Consider the following 14,959-nt stretch of genomic DNA (forward strand, 5'->3'; position numbering starts at 1 on the left):
CTCTATCCTGTGTATATGTTAATATATTGGCACACATTACTCTAACCCTACAGGATCACATTGTGGCCTGGATAGACATTAAGCCAAATTTGAGCCTGAGATTAATTGCTTTTATTTGTTTGTAGCACTTGTTGCTGCATCAGTATGTTGTTAGTGTTATTAACATAATTCCTAAGCCATGGCTTGGCATTTCTAGGTTAGGAAGAGAACACTAAAATAAAAAAAATTACAGAACAAAGTCTCCTTAGAATCCTCCCAAATCCCTATAGGAAGCCCACAACTAAAAGACAAATAATAGAGACTCTGTAAAGAGCTAGTAGGCAGAAGCAGTCATTAGTTTGGAATTTCTCTCTCTGCACTACAGGTAGTACATTAGTTAAAGTAATGAAAACCCGTAAACCACTCAAGTAATATATCCTCCAGGAACTCAGGCCTAGGCTGCGACAGAGATGGGAATGTTTTCTTGCTACATTATGACATCCACCTGATTTGTAGCCAATTACATAAGGTATAAAATGGCTGTTAATCAGGAAAATGCCATATATTACCTCCGAAATTTGCTGAACTAGTCCTTACAGAGCAAAACGTGTGACGGCAGCTATTAAAATGGAGATTTACTCATTTCTCCCTTTTTCTCTCTCTCCCTCTGTGGGGCTGGAAGTCTGAAAGGGGAGAACTGATAGGAAAAGTAGATTCTACAGCTAGCATTTTGCACATACGTGGATTTCAGGCTCCTAGCTATAAGTGACCAAATTCTTCTTTCTCTTTGCTTGCGCTATGTCAGAATAAAGGGATGCAAGACATATGTGTAAGGGGAGGGGGTTGTGAATACATATTTTTGAAGATATTTTATTCAGACAGGCTTTTGTCTAAACAAGGTTAATTGCAAAATGAAAGCTCAGGAAGTATATTGTATGTGTTGGTGGTCATTCAGATCTAAGCCATTCCTTTTTTTCAGATTATCAATTGATAACTTAATGGGAATTCTATTTTTCAGAACTTCATTTCTAGTGTACTCTACTCAGTGCTTTTTTTTCTAGAAAAATAGGTGCTGGTACTCACCATGAAGTTGTTACAGTAAGTGCCACACTGTTTAACAACAAAAAGATGTACCAGTACTGCTTACCCTTGAGTATCCCCTAAAGAAAAGCACTGAGGTCCCTAATAATGATTAGCACTCCTTGTAATACGTATTCCTGCAAAGTCACAGGATCTTTGTTATATAATCATCTTTGTATATGTTCCTGGATAAATCCCCATAAGCTTTTGGTTTGAATTCCTTTATGACCACAAAAATGTATGGTGTCAGCAAAAAGTGAAGCACTTTCCACCATTACTCATTGTAACCAAAGCATAGAATTAGAAAAGAATTCAGCAGACTTTAAGGTATATGACTATACTGGTCATTTCCCCCTATTTATCTGAGACTGCATAGCACTACAATTTCCAGATCTCCAAAAGTAGTTCTTCTGAGATGTTTTCTAACAGGGGGTATCCAACTGAGTCATATTTGGAGTAGACCCATTGAAATAAATAGCTAACCAAAGTTGGTTATTGCTAACAGTTCCACTTATTTTAATGGGAATGTTCTGAGTATTACATAGTTGAATATACCCAATATCCTAGACATATCTCATTATACTTTTTTGCTGTTTTCTTACAAAGACAACTCTTGTCTTTAAAGCTATGGGGTGGAAGGAGAGGGAACCAGATAGGATATCCCTCTGCTTTGCCGATGTCAATGCCTAGCATCTGGACTTGCAACTGTTTTGGAGAGCTCTAGGTCACCAAGGCCATGAAATTGGCAGAAGCCTTCTCCCTGAGCCATCTGATGTAGGTACAGGAAAACTCTTTCTTGCATATACTGTCATGAAGGTTATGGGAGAGAAATTCTCATGAGCTATGTATCTTTTACCACTCAGCCCTAAAAATGTCTCTGTGTCAAACTGGTTCTAGGAATCTGGACAGAATGCAGAGTCTGACGTTTGGGCATTCCTACCCTCCTGCTTCAGCCATTCTCCTTATAATTTGCTTAGTTTCATCAGCAAATATTGTTTTGTTGTGCAAAGTAGACCAAGAAAAACTCTTGCTTGCTCTAGGTGGGCCTGTTATGTAATTCCAATGAAAGAGAAATTCTTGAGCCTTCAAAGATGCCTGTCTGCCTCTTAGTCATCTTCCCACTTCTCATTCTTCAGCTGCTTCACAAAAACAGTCAGGGCTCACCTAGGGCCTTCTCCACATATTCAGTGTAAGCCCCTTGCATTCATAAGTGCACAGGCTAAGCTTCTTCATCCTTGAGTAGAATGTGCTGCCTTACATCGCAGTTGCCTCTATTATTCTCATTATCTGCGTTCGATTACTTCCTTACAGACTGCATGTCTGTTCTTCTTAGCATAATGAGTGAGAACTAGCTTAACTTTGTCTAAAAAGCAAGGAAGTTGTCAGTCACAAGTAAACTGAATGGATTTCATGCCGTAACTACGGCACAGTGTTTAACTTCACCACAGGTGGCTCTTAAGGATATTTATCACTTGTAGAACAGAGCAGTTTCTTTAAAAATTAATGGTGATTTTCAGAACTTCATCCTCCAGTCTGCATGGAACTCCCTGAGGAAATTTGTTTTGCTTTTTTTCCTTCTTAATATTTAGAAAACAATTAAAATGCATTTTGAGATATTAAAGGGGAAAATTTTAAACAGATGGAGTTTGGATATTGGAATTTGGGAGATCCACAGAGATTAAAACTTATTAAAAGTAATAAAAATAGCCTGGCTCAGTGGTTGCAGAACTAGAAGTAGTTTTCAGAGACGGGTGATTCTGAACTGTAAGAATGGAATAATTGGTATAATTTGGACAAGGCACCCAGGAGAGAAGCAGTCAGTATAACAGACATTGACTGAAGAACTACTAAAACTACTACCTGAAATGTATCTGTTATGAAGAAATTATTTTTGAAAGTTTTACATAGGTGTTATATATTTTCTTTTGAAATGTCCAACAGTTCTTGGAGCAATATTAGAGAATTTTTATTATGAAGTGATTGATAAATATAAATAATAAATGTTAAAACAAGTCAGATTAAAAAGTCATCGGAAGAGTCATTGTTTAGGCAATAAATGACCCTTGGTCTCTTGATTGTCTCTGGTTTCTTATGAAGGGTGGCATATAAATTTTAATAATAATAATAATAATAATAATAATAGCTTTTTTCAGTCAGAACTCTCGGGTGGGTGCCACTGCCATTCTAAGAGAATGAGGGAGGTGTTCATTGTGAGTTCTGGCACCTCTTTTTCTAGAAAAATAGCACTAATAATAATAATAATAGGCATTCATCATTTATTACTATTATTATTATTATTATTATTATTATTATTATTACCATTATTTATACCCTGCCCATCTGGCTGGGTTTCCCCAGCCACTCTGAGTGGCTTACAGTACATATAAAAACATAGTAAAACGTCAAACATTAAAAACTTCCCAATACTTCACAGATATTTGGGTCTTGAGCAATTTAGGGCTTTAAAGCACCAGCACCTTAAATTGGGCTTGCAAATGAAAGGAATTTGGACAACTATGGCTGTACCTGATAAAAGTCTATCAGGTTGTGCCCCTACTGAAGCTTCCAAATTGTCTTTCAGGACACCCTGTATGTAACATGCTTCAATAATCATGGCAAAAGACATTTTATTTTACTTTCAGAAAATGTGCAGAGCAACACTGAAGAGCCGTGTTTCCTCATTGATTCCACACACCCCCGTGTGGTAGATATTTCAGAAGTGAGCTACTAATTCGTCAATTGGGAAATCTATTGTGTATCTAAGAGAGACCATTTATTGTCTTTCTAGGAGAGACCATTTTACAGGCCAATTAAGAACGCTTTGTGGCATCACATAATGCAATATATCTCTTATTTAGATGTACCTAGTTACCTTGTATATACAAATGTTTGAATTCTCTGTAATCTGCCACCTATGGCAAACAATCTATACATGATTTATAACTCATTTCCCAGATTTTGCCATCAGTGCAACCTCTTTTTTCCAAGGGGAAAATGCCATGTTGCTATAAATGTCTTCCCTCCAATGCTACAGCACCATAATATCCATTTTGATGGGAATAAATAATGAAAAATGTCTCTAAAATAATGCTTCAGCACTAATCAGCATTTTCCTTGCCAAACTACACTCCTGAGTTTGTGACATATGTATTTGCAAATATCCACCAATCTGAGTTGGAACATAGATTTGACAGCCTTAAAAATCATTTTTATGGAAGATGTCCTAGAAAACACCACTGTCATGCAAAACAGCTTGCAAAGACTATTGAATCATACACACAGGATGACATTAATTTCATCAGTAGTATATTGAATATTCAATTATTGTCCTTATGGTTTGTAGCAGTTTTTCCGTTTAAATGGATATTAGTACATTATTTTATCCACAAATTAGTTTTGCCTTAAAATGTCTCTCTCTCTCTCTCTCTCTCTCTCTCTCACACACACACACACACACACACACACACACAGAGACATTTTAAGGCAATGAGTGCTGCCTCCAGTATTGATCATATTATAGTTAACATGATATCATGGCCTTTCAATGGGTATTACATCTGCAGCAGCTGCATCAAGTCAATGTAATAGGAATTTGGTAAGTAAAACACACTCTCTGTGACTCTACTCTGACCTCATTGATTGTATTTATTCACACACACACACACACACACACACCCCACTGAAGAAATTCAAGAAATTCTGAGGTCACCACAGCAGTTTCATCTATTGATGAGGGCAGAAGATGTTAAGGAAAGTCTCCTGTGTCTTCTATTCAATTTAACCATTATTGAACGGTTGTTCAGCAAGTTTCCTCTTTTTTAAATGCAGTCCTAGGAATGGTGTGCAATTCAAAATGCAACCATAGGCATATTCTGTAATAATAATGAAAATTCTATAAATACTAGGTATTGTATAAAACTAATATAAGAAAATAGGGACACGGGTGGCGCTGTGGGTAAAACCTCAGCGCCTAGGACTTGCCGATCGCATGGTCGGCGGTTCGAATCCCCGCGGCGGGGTGAGCTACCGTCGTTCGGTCCTAGCTCCTCCCCACCTAGCAGTTCGAAAGCACAATTAAGTGCAAGTAGATAAATAGGTACCGCTTTCTAGCGGGAAGGTAAATGGCGTTCCGTGTGCTGCTCTGGTGCCGGTTCGCCGGAGCAGCTTCATCATGCTGGCCACGTGACCCGGAAGTATCTGCGGACAGCGCTGGCTCCCGGCCTATAGAGTGAGATGAGCGCACAACCCTAGAGTCTGGCAAGACTGGCCCGTACGGGCAGGGGTACCTTTACCTTTAATATAAGAAAACCAAGACCTTAGACACACTGGAAATCCTTGATTTAAATTTCAAAAGTTACGGATTCTATTTCTTTTCTGCAAGAGTTTCACAGAAAACCTTTCTATGCTGCCAAGCTTATGTGTACAATTAAAGAAAAGAGTTGTGACTTTCATTTTTGTGTGGTTGCCATCAGATAGATATAAATATATGTATCAGTATTTTTTAAAAAATAATCAAGTATATAAGTATTTTTTTATACTTTCAAATCCCTGCTCAGCCATAGATTTTTTTAAAAAAAAATAATTATTTATTACATTTATATCCCACCTTTCCGCCAAGCAGCTTGGAGTGGTGTGCATTGTTCTCCTCCTTTCCCACTTTATCCTGACAACAACCCTGTGAGGTAGGTTAGACCCAGAGCGAGTGGCTGGCCCAGGGAGCTTCATGTCTGAGTGGGGATTTGAACTGTGGCCTTCCAGACCCTAGTCCAGCACTTTAACCACTACACCACAAAAGGCCCTTGGGTCAGTCATTCTCTCTTTGCCCAGGCTCCTCTATAGCGTGGCTGTGAGTATTAGGGATGGGAGAGAATTTTGATTCAGTTCTCATCTAAAGGTGAATCTACCAAATTCACTCTTCCCGAAACAGTATGCAACCTGAAATGCAGCCATCCTTCAAAATTTGCACTTTTCTGAAATTTGCAATGCAGTTCTCCAGCCAAATTATGCGTATGAAACCGTGTGTGCTAGGGTAAAGAACAGAAAATGCTCATGTTATGAGTGAAGATAACGTGCAAAAATGCATTACTTAAGGGGAAATGTTTGCAAAAATGTAAATATTTGGCAAAACTGCATACAAGCATGTATATTGGGAGAAATTTGCCTTAAATTTGATGGATTTCCATGAAGGCTTTTAAAAATAGTGGTAGCATATTGCTGTGAAAATATGGAGAACTGATTGGGAAAAGGAGAAACTGAGAAAAAGTGAAATTGATATATCTGACCTACACTGGCTCCCAGTACATTTCCAAGCACAATTCAAAGTGTTGGTGCTGACCTTGAAAGCCCTAAACAGCCTTGGCCCAGTATACCTGAAGGAGCATCTCCACTCCCATCATTCAGCCTGGACACTGAGGTCCAGCGCCGAGGGCCTTCTGGCGGTTCCCTCACTGCGAGAAGTGGGGTCACAGGGAACCAGGCAGAGGGCCTCCTCGGTAGTGGCACCTGCCCTGTGGAACGCCCTCGCAGCAGATGTCAAGGAAATAAATAACCATATGACTTTTAGAAGACACCTGAAGGCAGCCATGTTTAGGGAAGTTTTTAATCTTTGATGATTTATTGCATTTTTAATATTTTGTTGGAAGCTGTCCAGAGTGGCTGGGGAGACCCAGCCGGATGGCGGGGTATAAATATGTTGTTTGATTTGATTAAGAACCTTTCAGCTTCCTGTTTTCCTGACAACATACATGGTATATGAAATAAACAGAGGCTTCAGAAAACTAAGTCAAATCTTTGTTTTGTGCCCTCTTTGCAGAAAATGAGGATAATCTAAAAGGAATGCAGAATAGGTTGCAAGATGCAGAGGAAAAGAACTCAGATCTCCTGAAAGCTTTGAACGACACCTTGGGGAAACTGTCTGCGATTCCTAATGGTAAGTAGTAGGGTTGAGCACCATTTGGGGAGCACCCGAAATCCATTTCCCACATTGCTTGAATCCAGCCAATCAATTATCATGAAGCGAGTGGGATTATGTGTGTCTCTGTGTTACCAAACAGCTTGAAAGGAAGTGTTGCAAATGTAGCAAAGTTGCCATCAGTAGAGCTAGGCCGGGGGAAATATGTCTCCATGTTGGGAAACTGGGCAATTCTTTTGTCTGACTTTCCTTTCTGCATGCAATCAACATCTCATTAAGGAGGACAAAGGGCCAAGTACATTCACCCACCACCACCGTTGCCCTCCATTAGTTGGAAGGCAACTGTATACAGAAGGGAGGCTGATCTACTCCTGCCACCCCGGTTAGATTGCCACTTGCTGAGAATCAGAAGTGGGGAGACTGCAGTTGCACTCATGTCCTGCTTGCGGGCGTTTCATAGTCATCTTGTTTCCCTTTGTGAGAACAAGATTCTGGATTTAGATGGGCCTTTGGCCTGATTCAGCAAGGCTTTCTCATGTCGGTGTGTGTTAGAACCCTGGAAGATCAGGGGTCTAAAATACATTAGAAGCCTACATGAACACAGTAGACTCCACACAACAGGCTGTAGCTTTTTAACAGGAGGGATGCTTATGCACACTCCGTCCCTTTCTCCTCTTGCAGGTGGGGTGATTGTTTGGTTTGTTATTATGTTTGTTTTTCTGCTTTTATACTGTAAAGCGCCCTGTGATCCTCTGATGACAAGCAGTATATAACTGTATTAAATAAATAAATACATGTTGCTAATTATTTGGATAAAGGAACACACAAAGAGGGTTTTTGTTTTGTTTTGTCTTCCCATGCTATGCTGTGGTGGCCTCATTGCCCAACTTCACAGCACAGCATCAGATGGCAAGGATCATCGTCTAGGCAATACAGGTGTGAACACTCTTCCCACCATCTCTACACAAGGGTGCTCCATTGCTCGTCATCTATCTCTCACAGTTCACAGGCAAGACTAGGCCCTAGCAAGTAGTGCTGCAGTATTGACAGACTTGACTGAAATATTTTTCTGATCTCTATATTTTGACAAGGGATGTATGTATATTATACTTTTCGCTATGTGCCTTCCTGCCTGTGAGCATCATTGAGGATGCTGGTGTTCTGTCTGCCACAGAAGAAGGAATACTTGGCATTCTCTCCCCCCCCCCCCTCCCCTTGGCATTGCAGGAGCTGTCACTTTCTTGTCATTCTTAGGAGGCCAGTTCTGGAAGTTAATTTTCTTCTTCTTCCAAGGCATGAAAGACAACATAGGCTGGATCTAGACAAATCAAAGAAGCATTTCAGTTTAAAGCGTTGTAAATTTAAACAGGGAAAACAGGTAGAGAAAAATGGGACTCCACATCGCCATCTGGTGGCACAATATTATATCGCATATAAAACTCATATAAATCACTTTTTCCTTACCAGTCTAGCTGAGTCCATACTGCTAATCCACCGTTTTCCTCTAGCTCATTTCCCCAAAATACCTCTCCTTCCTATTACCGTAGCAATACAGTACAGAGACTAGCAAACTGTCAAAGAGTAAACGCTCTGTCTAGTTAGGCAAAACTCAAAATTTCCAGAGAAATATCACAAATCCATAAATGAAGGGAACTGAAATTGAGACTCTTTGCATTCAAAAGATATAAACAGAAGCCAAGATCTGCTGCCAGTATCTATCCATATGGGGCAAACTGGCATGGCTTCATAGGTATGTTGCCATACTTCCGACTGGAAAGAACAATTCTCTGTGGTACAGTATAACACTCGGCATGGTATCTTCACTGTGCCAAAAAATACTGGATCACAGACTTTTCTGATTTAACAAAGTTGTGATCTAATTAAACTAGCTCACAAGCATCTGTGCTCTTTTCTTTGCCAGTGCAGGTGACAGGGTTTGGCAGGGGGGACGGGACTATGCAATCATGCTCAGAAGCTGGCTCCTGTGAAAATTTGTATAATATGTAAGTTTAGATTTCAGACATAATTCATATAGGTACCATGGCAGTTCAATCAATAGGCATTTGCAGTCCTCTCATTTCACAAAAACTGTTAACACAGGGCTCCATTCCACTGACAGTTTTTTCCTTCACAAGATATTTAGCTAGGACATTGCTAGTGATATCTGATGGCAACATTTACTGACAGGATATTACTGAAGTTTGGTGAGAAATCACATGCAGGTAGCATGATAGTAGGATCTGGCTAATATATGGCATGCTCCTTTACATTAGGTGAGAAAAGAACTATATTTTTAATGGTTTAGGTTTCCATATCTAACCAATGATTTTGCCCTTCATAACTACGTCGAGGGGAATGGCCTTGCGTCAGTGATAGAGCACGTCTGTGCATACAATACGTAGAAGTCTCTCATGCCCACCTACCTCCCATTTACAGACACAGCAGCCAAGGTACAAGCTGTCAAAGACAAAGCCAAGCAAGCAAATGATACTGCGAATGACGTCCTGGCTAGAATCAGAGATCTCAATGAAAATCTCCTTGGCTTAAAAGACAACTACAGAAAACTGGCTGAGGATGCAGCCAAGACAAATGCTGTGGTGAAAGATCCCACCAAAAACAGTAAGAGCATATTTTTTCATACCCACTGTTGTTTGTTCGTGTACTTCTGTAGCTATGAAAGGCTTCCATCCCCTCCCTAACTCTGTATATGATTTAAAGCATATAAGTTCAAGTGCTGTTATTACAGACGGCAACCACTTTTCATGGGGGTTCCATACCTGCACACATGTCGGTGGAGCATGCATAAGCCTGCCCCTGTTCTGCCCTCTTCCAGGTCCTAAAGGACACACATCAATTGGACACATGCAGAATAGTGTCTGCTTTTACATGCTTACTAAATTATCAATGGAAAAGCACAAATTAATTGATGGTGCTGTTTGTTTGTTTGTTTGTTTTATTTTTATGAGACCTTCCCAACAATAGTCAATTTGTTTCTCCATATCTCGTTGCTGTTTTTATTTTTCAAATAGCACAACCTTTCCCAACTTGGTGCCCTCCAGATGTTTTGGACATCAACTCTCATCAGCCTCAGCAAGCACAGGCATTCAGGCAGGGAGTAATGGAAGTTATAGGCCAAAACCTCTGGAAAGCAGCAGGTTAGGGAAGGTTTACATAGCAAATAATTGGCAGTAGGTTTTCTAGAATCCATTCTCTTGGTTCTTAAAACATCTCCATTAAGATTAAGAACTCTAGCACTGCATTTAAAAAACAAAGAAGTCCTTGAAAGATCATTTCTAGTACAGTAGAAATAACGACAAGCTTTCGTAGTATGAACATGTCAGCTTGGTCAATGAGCTAACCTTTAAAGGGGGAAGCATGAGAGAAGAATTTAATAAAGCTGTCTTTTGGTTGTAGGAAATGTAATATAGCCTCTTGGGTAATATAGCTGTGTTAAGAGTATATTTTATGCTGATCCCTTAGTTATTATATTCACAGAGTAGCCCTGTGTTGCATGGTAGGAGAATTGAGCAAGAACGTCTCCAGCACAGTCGAGTGACCTCTAGCATTGCAATGACACAGAAAATGAATAGTCATTTCCATTGAAGGTCCTTAAATAGTCACAGTGGAAGAACTTAGACGTGTTTAAATCACATACCTTCTGAGGTATTATGTACATGAACTCTGTCCTATATTCCTTCCATAAAGTCTCAGTTCTGCATTTGAAAATGCAAAAAATTAAATAAAAAACCCAGTCTTCATTTTTGGGTTGAATCTAGGAATAGACAGTTCAGTCTATATCTAGTCCATGCCAATTTTGCATACGTTTATGCATAAGTTCATTCTGTTCCACATCTCCATTAATGTGCAATTTAGGGGGGAAATCCATATGAAAATTCACGTTGAAGTGTGTATTTAAATATGTAGCTAACTAGATAACTACGTATTTTGCTTTATCTCAGTGTGTGCCTTTCTAAGTGTAGTTACTTTAGAACAGGAATGCTCCTCAGATTCTCATGGCTGTCCTTCCTCCTCCTCACTTTTCCTACTCAAATTCACTCCTCTTTCCAGCGCTACCTACAGTGAACATTAAATCTGTGCCACCTACACCACAGTAGACAAGAATTTATAACCCCACCAAGTTAAATTAAAACTATCATTAGCACTCAGCTTGGTACAGACCTTCAGCTGCCATCTAAATTCCATTTGCTTGGGACTGAGCCCCACTGAATTCAGTAAGACTTATTTCTGATTAGATATGATTAGGATTGCTTTGTAAAGTAATGAAAAGGAAAAGGTGAGATTTGAACAGGAAAGGCAAGACGAGGAGGAGGAGGACAAAAGGTGCCATAATTAAAGGAAATGGGAGAGGAAGGGGCCGGGACTTGTGAGACTGGAAATGCTTCATCTGCATTGAGCTATTATCACATGAAGTACACTTACATTTACTCTGTTGATTGTTCTCCAGTGGCAATATATCTAGAGGACCTAATGTGGGCACCTGAAACTGGAGAAAATTCTCCACTTCTGCCAAATCTGCAGTACACTGTGTGCTAAACTGTGAATTCTTCCAGTTTTCTGTTCAGTAATCCATTTTATTGTGTTGTTGTTTGTTGTTTCGAATCTACTGTCTTACAAGTTTTCTTTCTTCTTCTTTTTTTAAAATCTCCAAAACTTGTCTGCAGAAATCAGTACGTATAAGGTTCTAATTTTATTATTCTTTCTAGCCTTTCCCCTTCCGCTGTGCCCATATGCTTCATTCATTTTCTCAAATACACTTGCATGGTACCTATGCAAGTTGCTGCGCTATAACGCCTTACTATTTAGCCTAGTCAATGTTCCAACATTGACGCTAACACTGTTATTCATACCAGGAAAGGGACACACCTCACAACCAGTTCTGATGCTACGAGCCCATACTTAGCGTCTTAAAGCCATAAGAGAGAAATTGAGCAAAGAATGGCAGGAGGCAAAAGTTGTCATTTTATTGAAAGGTCATACGGAGTCAAGACTCCTGGAAGGTGCAGTTCTCCTTCAGATGCTCTGCATGTTCCAACAAGTCAGATTCTGAAAACTTGTTACTTCTGTCATTTTTCACTTGCTTTTTTTCATCTATTGTATCTTGAAGATGAGTGTGCAAAAACATACTGCAACCAGCTCTCCAAAGAAGCTGACAGTAACTTAGTGTTTCTTTCTTTATGGATCTGAAATGGAGGTCTGATAGTATAGAAATTGATGTCACAGGACTAGGTATAGGGTAGAAACTAAATTCAGTTTACATTTAAAGCTGAATTTCTCAAATTCATACTTACCAGTGTACAATATAAGAACCGAAACACAGCCATCCTTCAAAGTTCACATGAAAATTTTGTGGAGCACTTCTCTGATCATTGTTTACAAAATGTATATACTGGGGAAAATGTGTATGAAAATGAATATTTAGCGGAAATAGCATATAAAGTACACGCTAGATGAAAATTATTTGCAAAGCCGTACATTACTCAGAACTGCAGACAAAAATGTGTTCATTAGCAGAAATTCAGACTAAAATGCTGAAGAATTTTCATGAAGAATTGAAGGGAAATAGCTTCAGAACCCTGGAGAACTGAACTTAAGATTGTAAGAATGAGAAACTGAGGGAACCAGAATTGACCGGCCCCACCATCCCTAGCAAGGAACCAGAAATATGTTGACATTAGGCTCTTGGGTCACAATGAAAGCCACTGACTGTTCCATTTTGAAAGGATTAGACAAATTCATGTGGAATGTGTCTGTCAGTGTCCATGACAGAGGAATGAAACTTCCTTCTGTACCTCTGAAAACCAAATACCTGAAGAGAAGCCACAGCAGATTGCTATTGTCATTATATTCTGTCTGCAGACTTCCAGAGACATCTTGGTCTCATCGAGCAAACCAGTGCTCATAAATTCCCTTCACATTGATGGTTGATCTAGCCTGTCCACAGACAAATTAAGAAAATGCTTGTAATGTCACTACAAATTCAGTGTAATTTTTTTGTGGTGATTGGATTATGTAACTAGAACCCGGTAATTGTTATAAGTTTTATAATACATACATACATATATATATATATATATATATATATATATATATATATATATATGGGACGCGGGTGGCGCTGTGGGTTAAACCACAGAGCCTAGGACTTGCCGATCAGAAGGTCGCAGTTCGAATCCCCGCGATGGGGCGAGCTCCCGTTGCTCGGTCCCTGCTCCTGCCAACTTAGCAGTTCAAAAGCACATCAAAGTACAAGTAGATAAATAGGTACTGCTCCGGCAGGAAGGTAAACGGTGTTTCTGTGTGCTGCTCTGGTTTGCCAGAAGCGGCTTAGTCATGCTGGCCACATGTACGCCGGCTCCCTCGGCCAATAAAGCGAGATGAGCGCCACAACCCCAGAGTCGGCCACGACTGGACCTAATGGTCAGGAGTCCCTTTACCATATATATATATATATATATATATATATATATATATATATATATATATAGCAAAACACACACACAAAACAAAACAAAACAAACAAAAAATCCCTTTACACATTAAACACACGAAGAGGGTTCAGCACATAGAAAAGACTATTGGTCTCACTCCCCATGCAATATGGGCATCTAAGCAGGAAAGCCTATGCTTGCAGATCTCTACGCTTCCACGTTAGCTGGAATCCTGAGTGACTGGGGGTGGTCATGTGGTTTACACTTTATAATATTAAGAGCTAGTGAAAAAACAAGTGTGGGCTACCAACCTTTACCAGATTTAACAAATATGAAAAGTCCTGAGACATGGGTCCTCATATTTGGAGTTAGACAATTATTTTCTTCTTCTAATTTATGACTATGTAACTAATGAGTGCTAATTTGTTTCCTAACTAATGAAAACTAATGAGCTACCATATTAGTACAAAATGCTTCCATTAAATCAAGACTAAAGGCAAACTCTGGAACCCTGAGCTGTCCATACTGTGACCTCTAAGCTCTAACTTTTCCATGCCACAGGATCTCAGTTAACCTCACCAAAAAAAAAAAAAAAAAAAACCCCACAAAAAGCAACCCTGTAACTTCAGGCCCAAAGCACTCTTTTGAATATTTCTCCTTTGCACCTATTTTGCCAATCAAGCTCTAAAATTATTGTTGCAATTATTTGGCATCTTTTTAAAAAATGTTATCAGTATATATATTTTTCTGGGCTTTTCAAACACTTAAATCCCAAATGAATAAAGCATGATTTATTTATCTGAAAATTAGCATGCACACCTTCATTGTAGCTACTTTACATTGCTTCTGAATTGAGAAACTATGGGTTAATCATGGACTGCAAGTGACAATATGAAACCACACCAGGAGTCTAAGAGTAAGCCACAATTTCCAATTACACATAGGATGAAATAAGTTTGTTTAAAACAATCGTGATACAGACCTTGGCTGGCACATGAAGGGTGTGTGCATTTGCACAACACTCATTCCTGGATTAATCATCCACAGTTTATAACAAACAAGTCCCATCCCCAATAAAAATAAAGATTTTTCTTAAAAAAATAAAAAATAAAAAATCCACAGTTTATAAAATAGGATTGTTATATTCAAACTGGCCCAGAGTGTTCTCAAGTGTTCTCAAACTCATGGTGTTTGTAACCAATTTCTCACACTGTTTCTGGTTGTGTGTTTTTTACATGAAGTTGCTGATGCAGAAGACACTGTTAAAAACCTGGAAGAGGAAGCAGATCGACTGATGGATAAACTCAAACCAATCAAACAACTTCAAGATAACCTAGGGAAAAACATCTCTCAGATTAAAGAACTGATAAATCAAGCCAGGAAGCAAGCCAATTCCGTAAGCCTTTCTAATAGCTTATTCTATTTCTTTAACTATCTTATTTCATTCATACAGAGATCTCAGAAGGGATAAGGAGGGCTGGAAATAACGATGCTGGTAACAAAGCTCACAAAAACTGGGTGGACTCATGTTGTGCTTTAG

General features: G+C 39.2%; 1 protein-coding gene and 1 long non-coding RNA gene across 14 annotated transcripts in view; one reads left to right on the forward strand and one right to left on the reverse strand.

Annotated features, from left to right (window-relative positions):
* LAMA2 (laminin subunit alpha 2) overlaps window positions 1-14,959 on the forward strand; it is a 359,840-nt gene that overhangs the window by 292,737 nt on the left and 52,144 nt on the right. For all 13 annotated transcript variants that reach the window (XM_083607541.1, XM_083607530.1, XM_083607532.1 and 10 more), the window contains 3 exons: window positions 6,872-6,988; window positions 9,407-9,589; window positions 14,661-14,815. In XM_083607541.1, the coding sequence (XP_083463667.1) occupies window positions 6,872-6,988; window positions 9,407-9,589; window positions 14,661-14,815 (455 nt within the window). The remainder of the gene's footprint in view (window positions 1-6,871; window positions 6,989-9,406; window positions 9,590-14,660; window positions 14,816-14,959) is intronic.
* Window positions 1-14,959, reverse strand: part of LOC310760031 — an 82,823-nt gene that overhangs the window by 7,575 nt on the left and 60,289 nt on the right. The gene's annotated exons all lie outside the window — the stretch shown is intronic.

This window comes from Podarcis filfolensis (assembly GCF_964270895.1).
Source record: "Podarcis filfolensis genome assembly, chromosome: 3".
In the NCBI taxonomy this organism is placed as follows: domain Eukaryota; kingdom Metazoa; phylum Chordata; class Lepidosauria; order Squamata; family Lacertidae; genus Podarcis; species Podarcis filfolensis.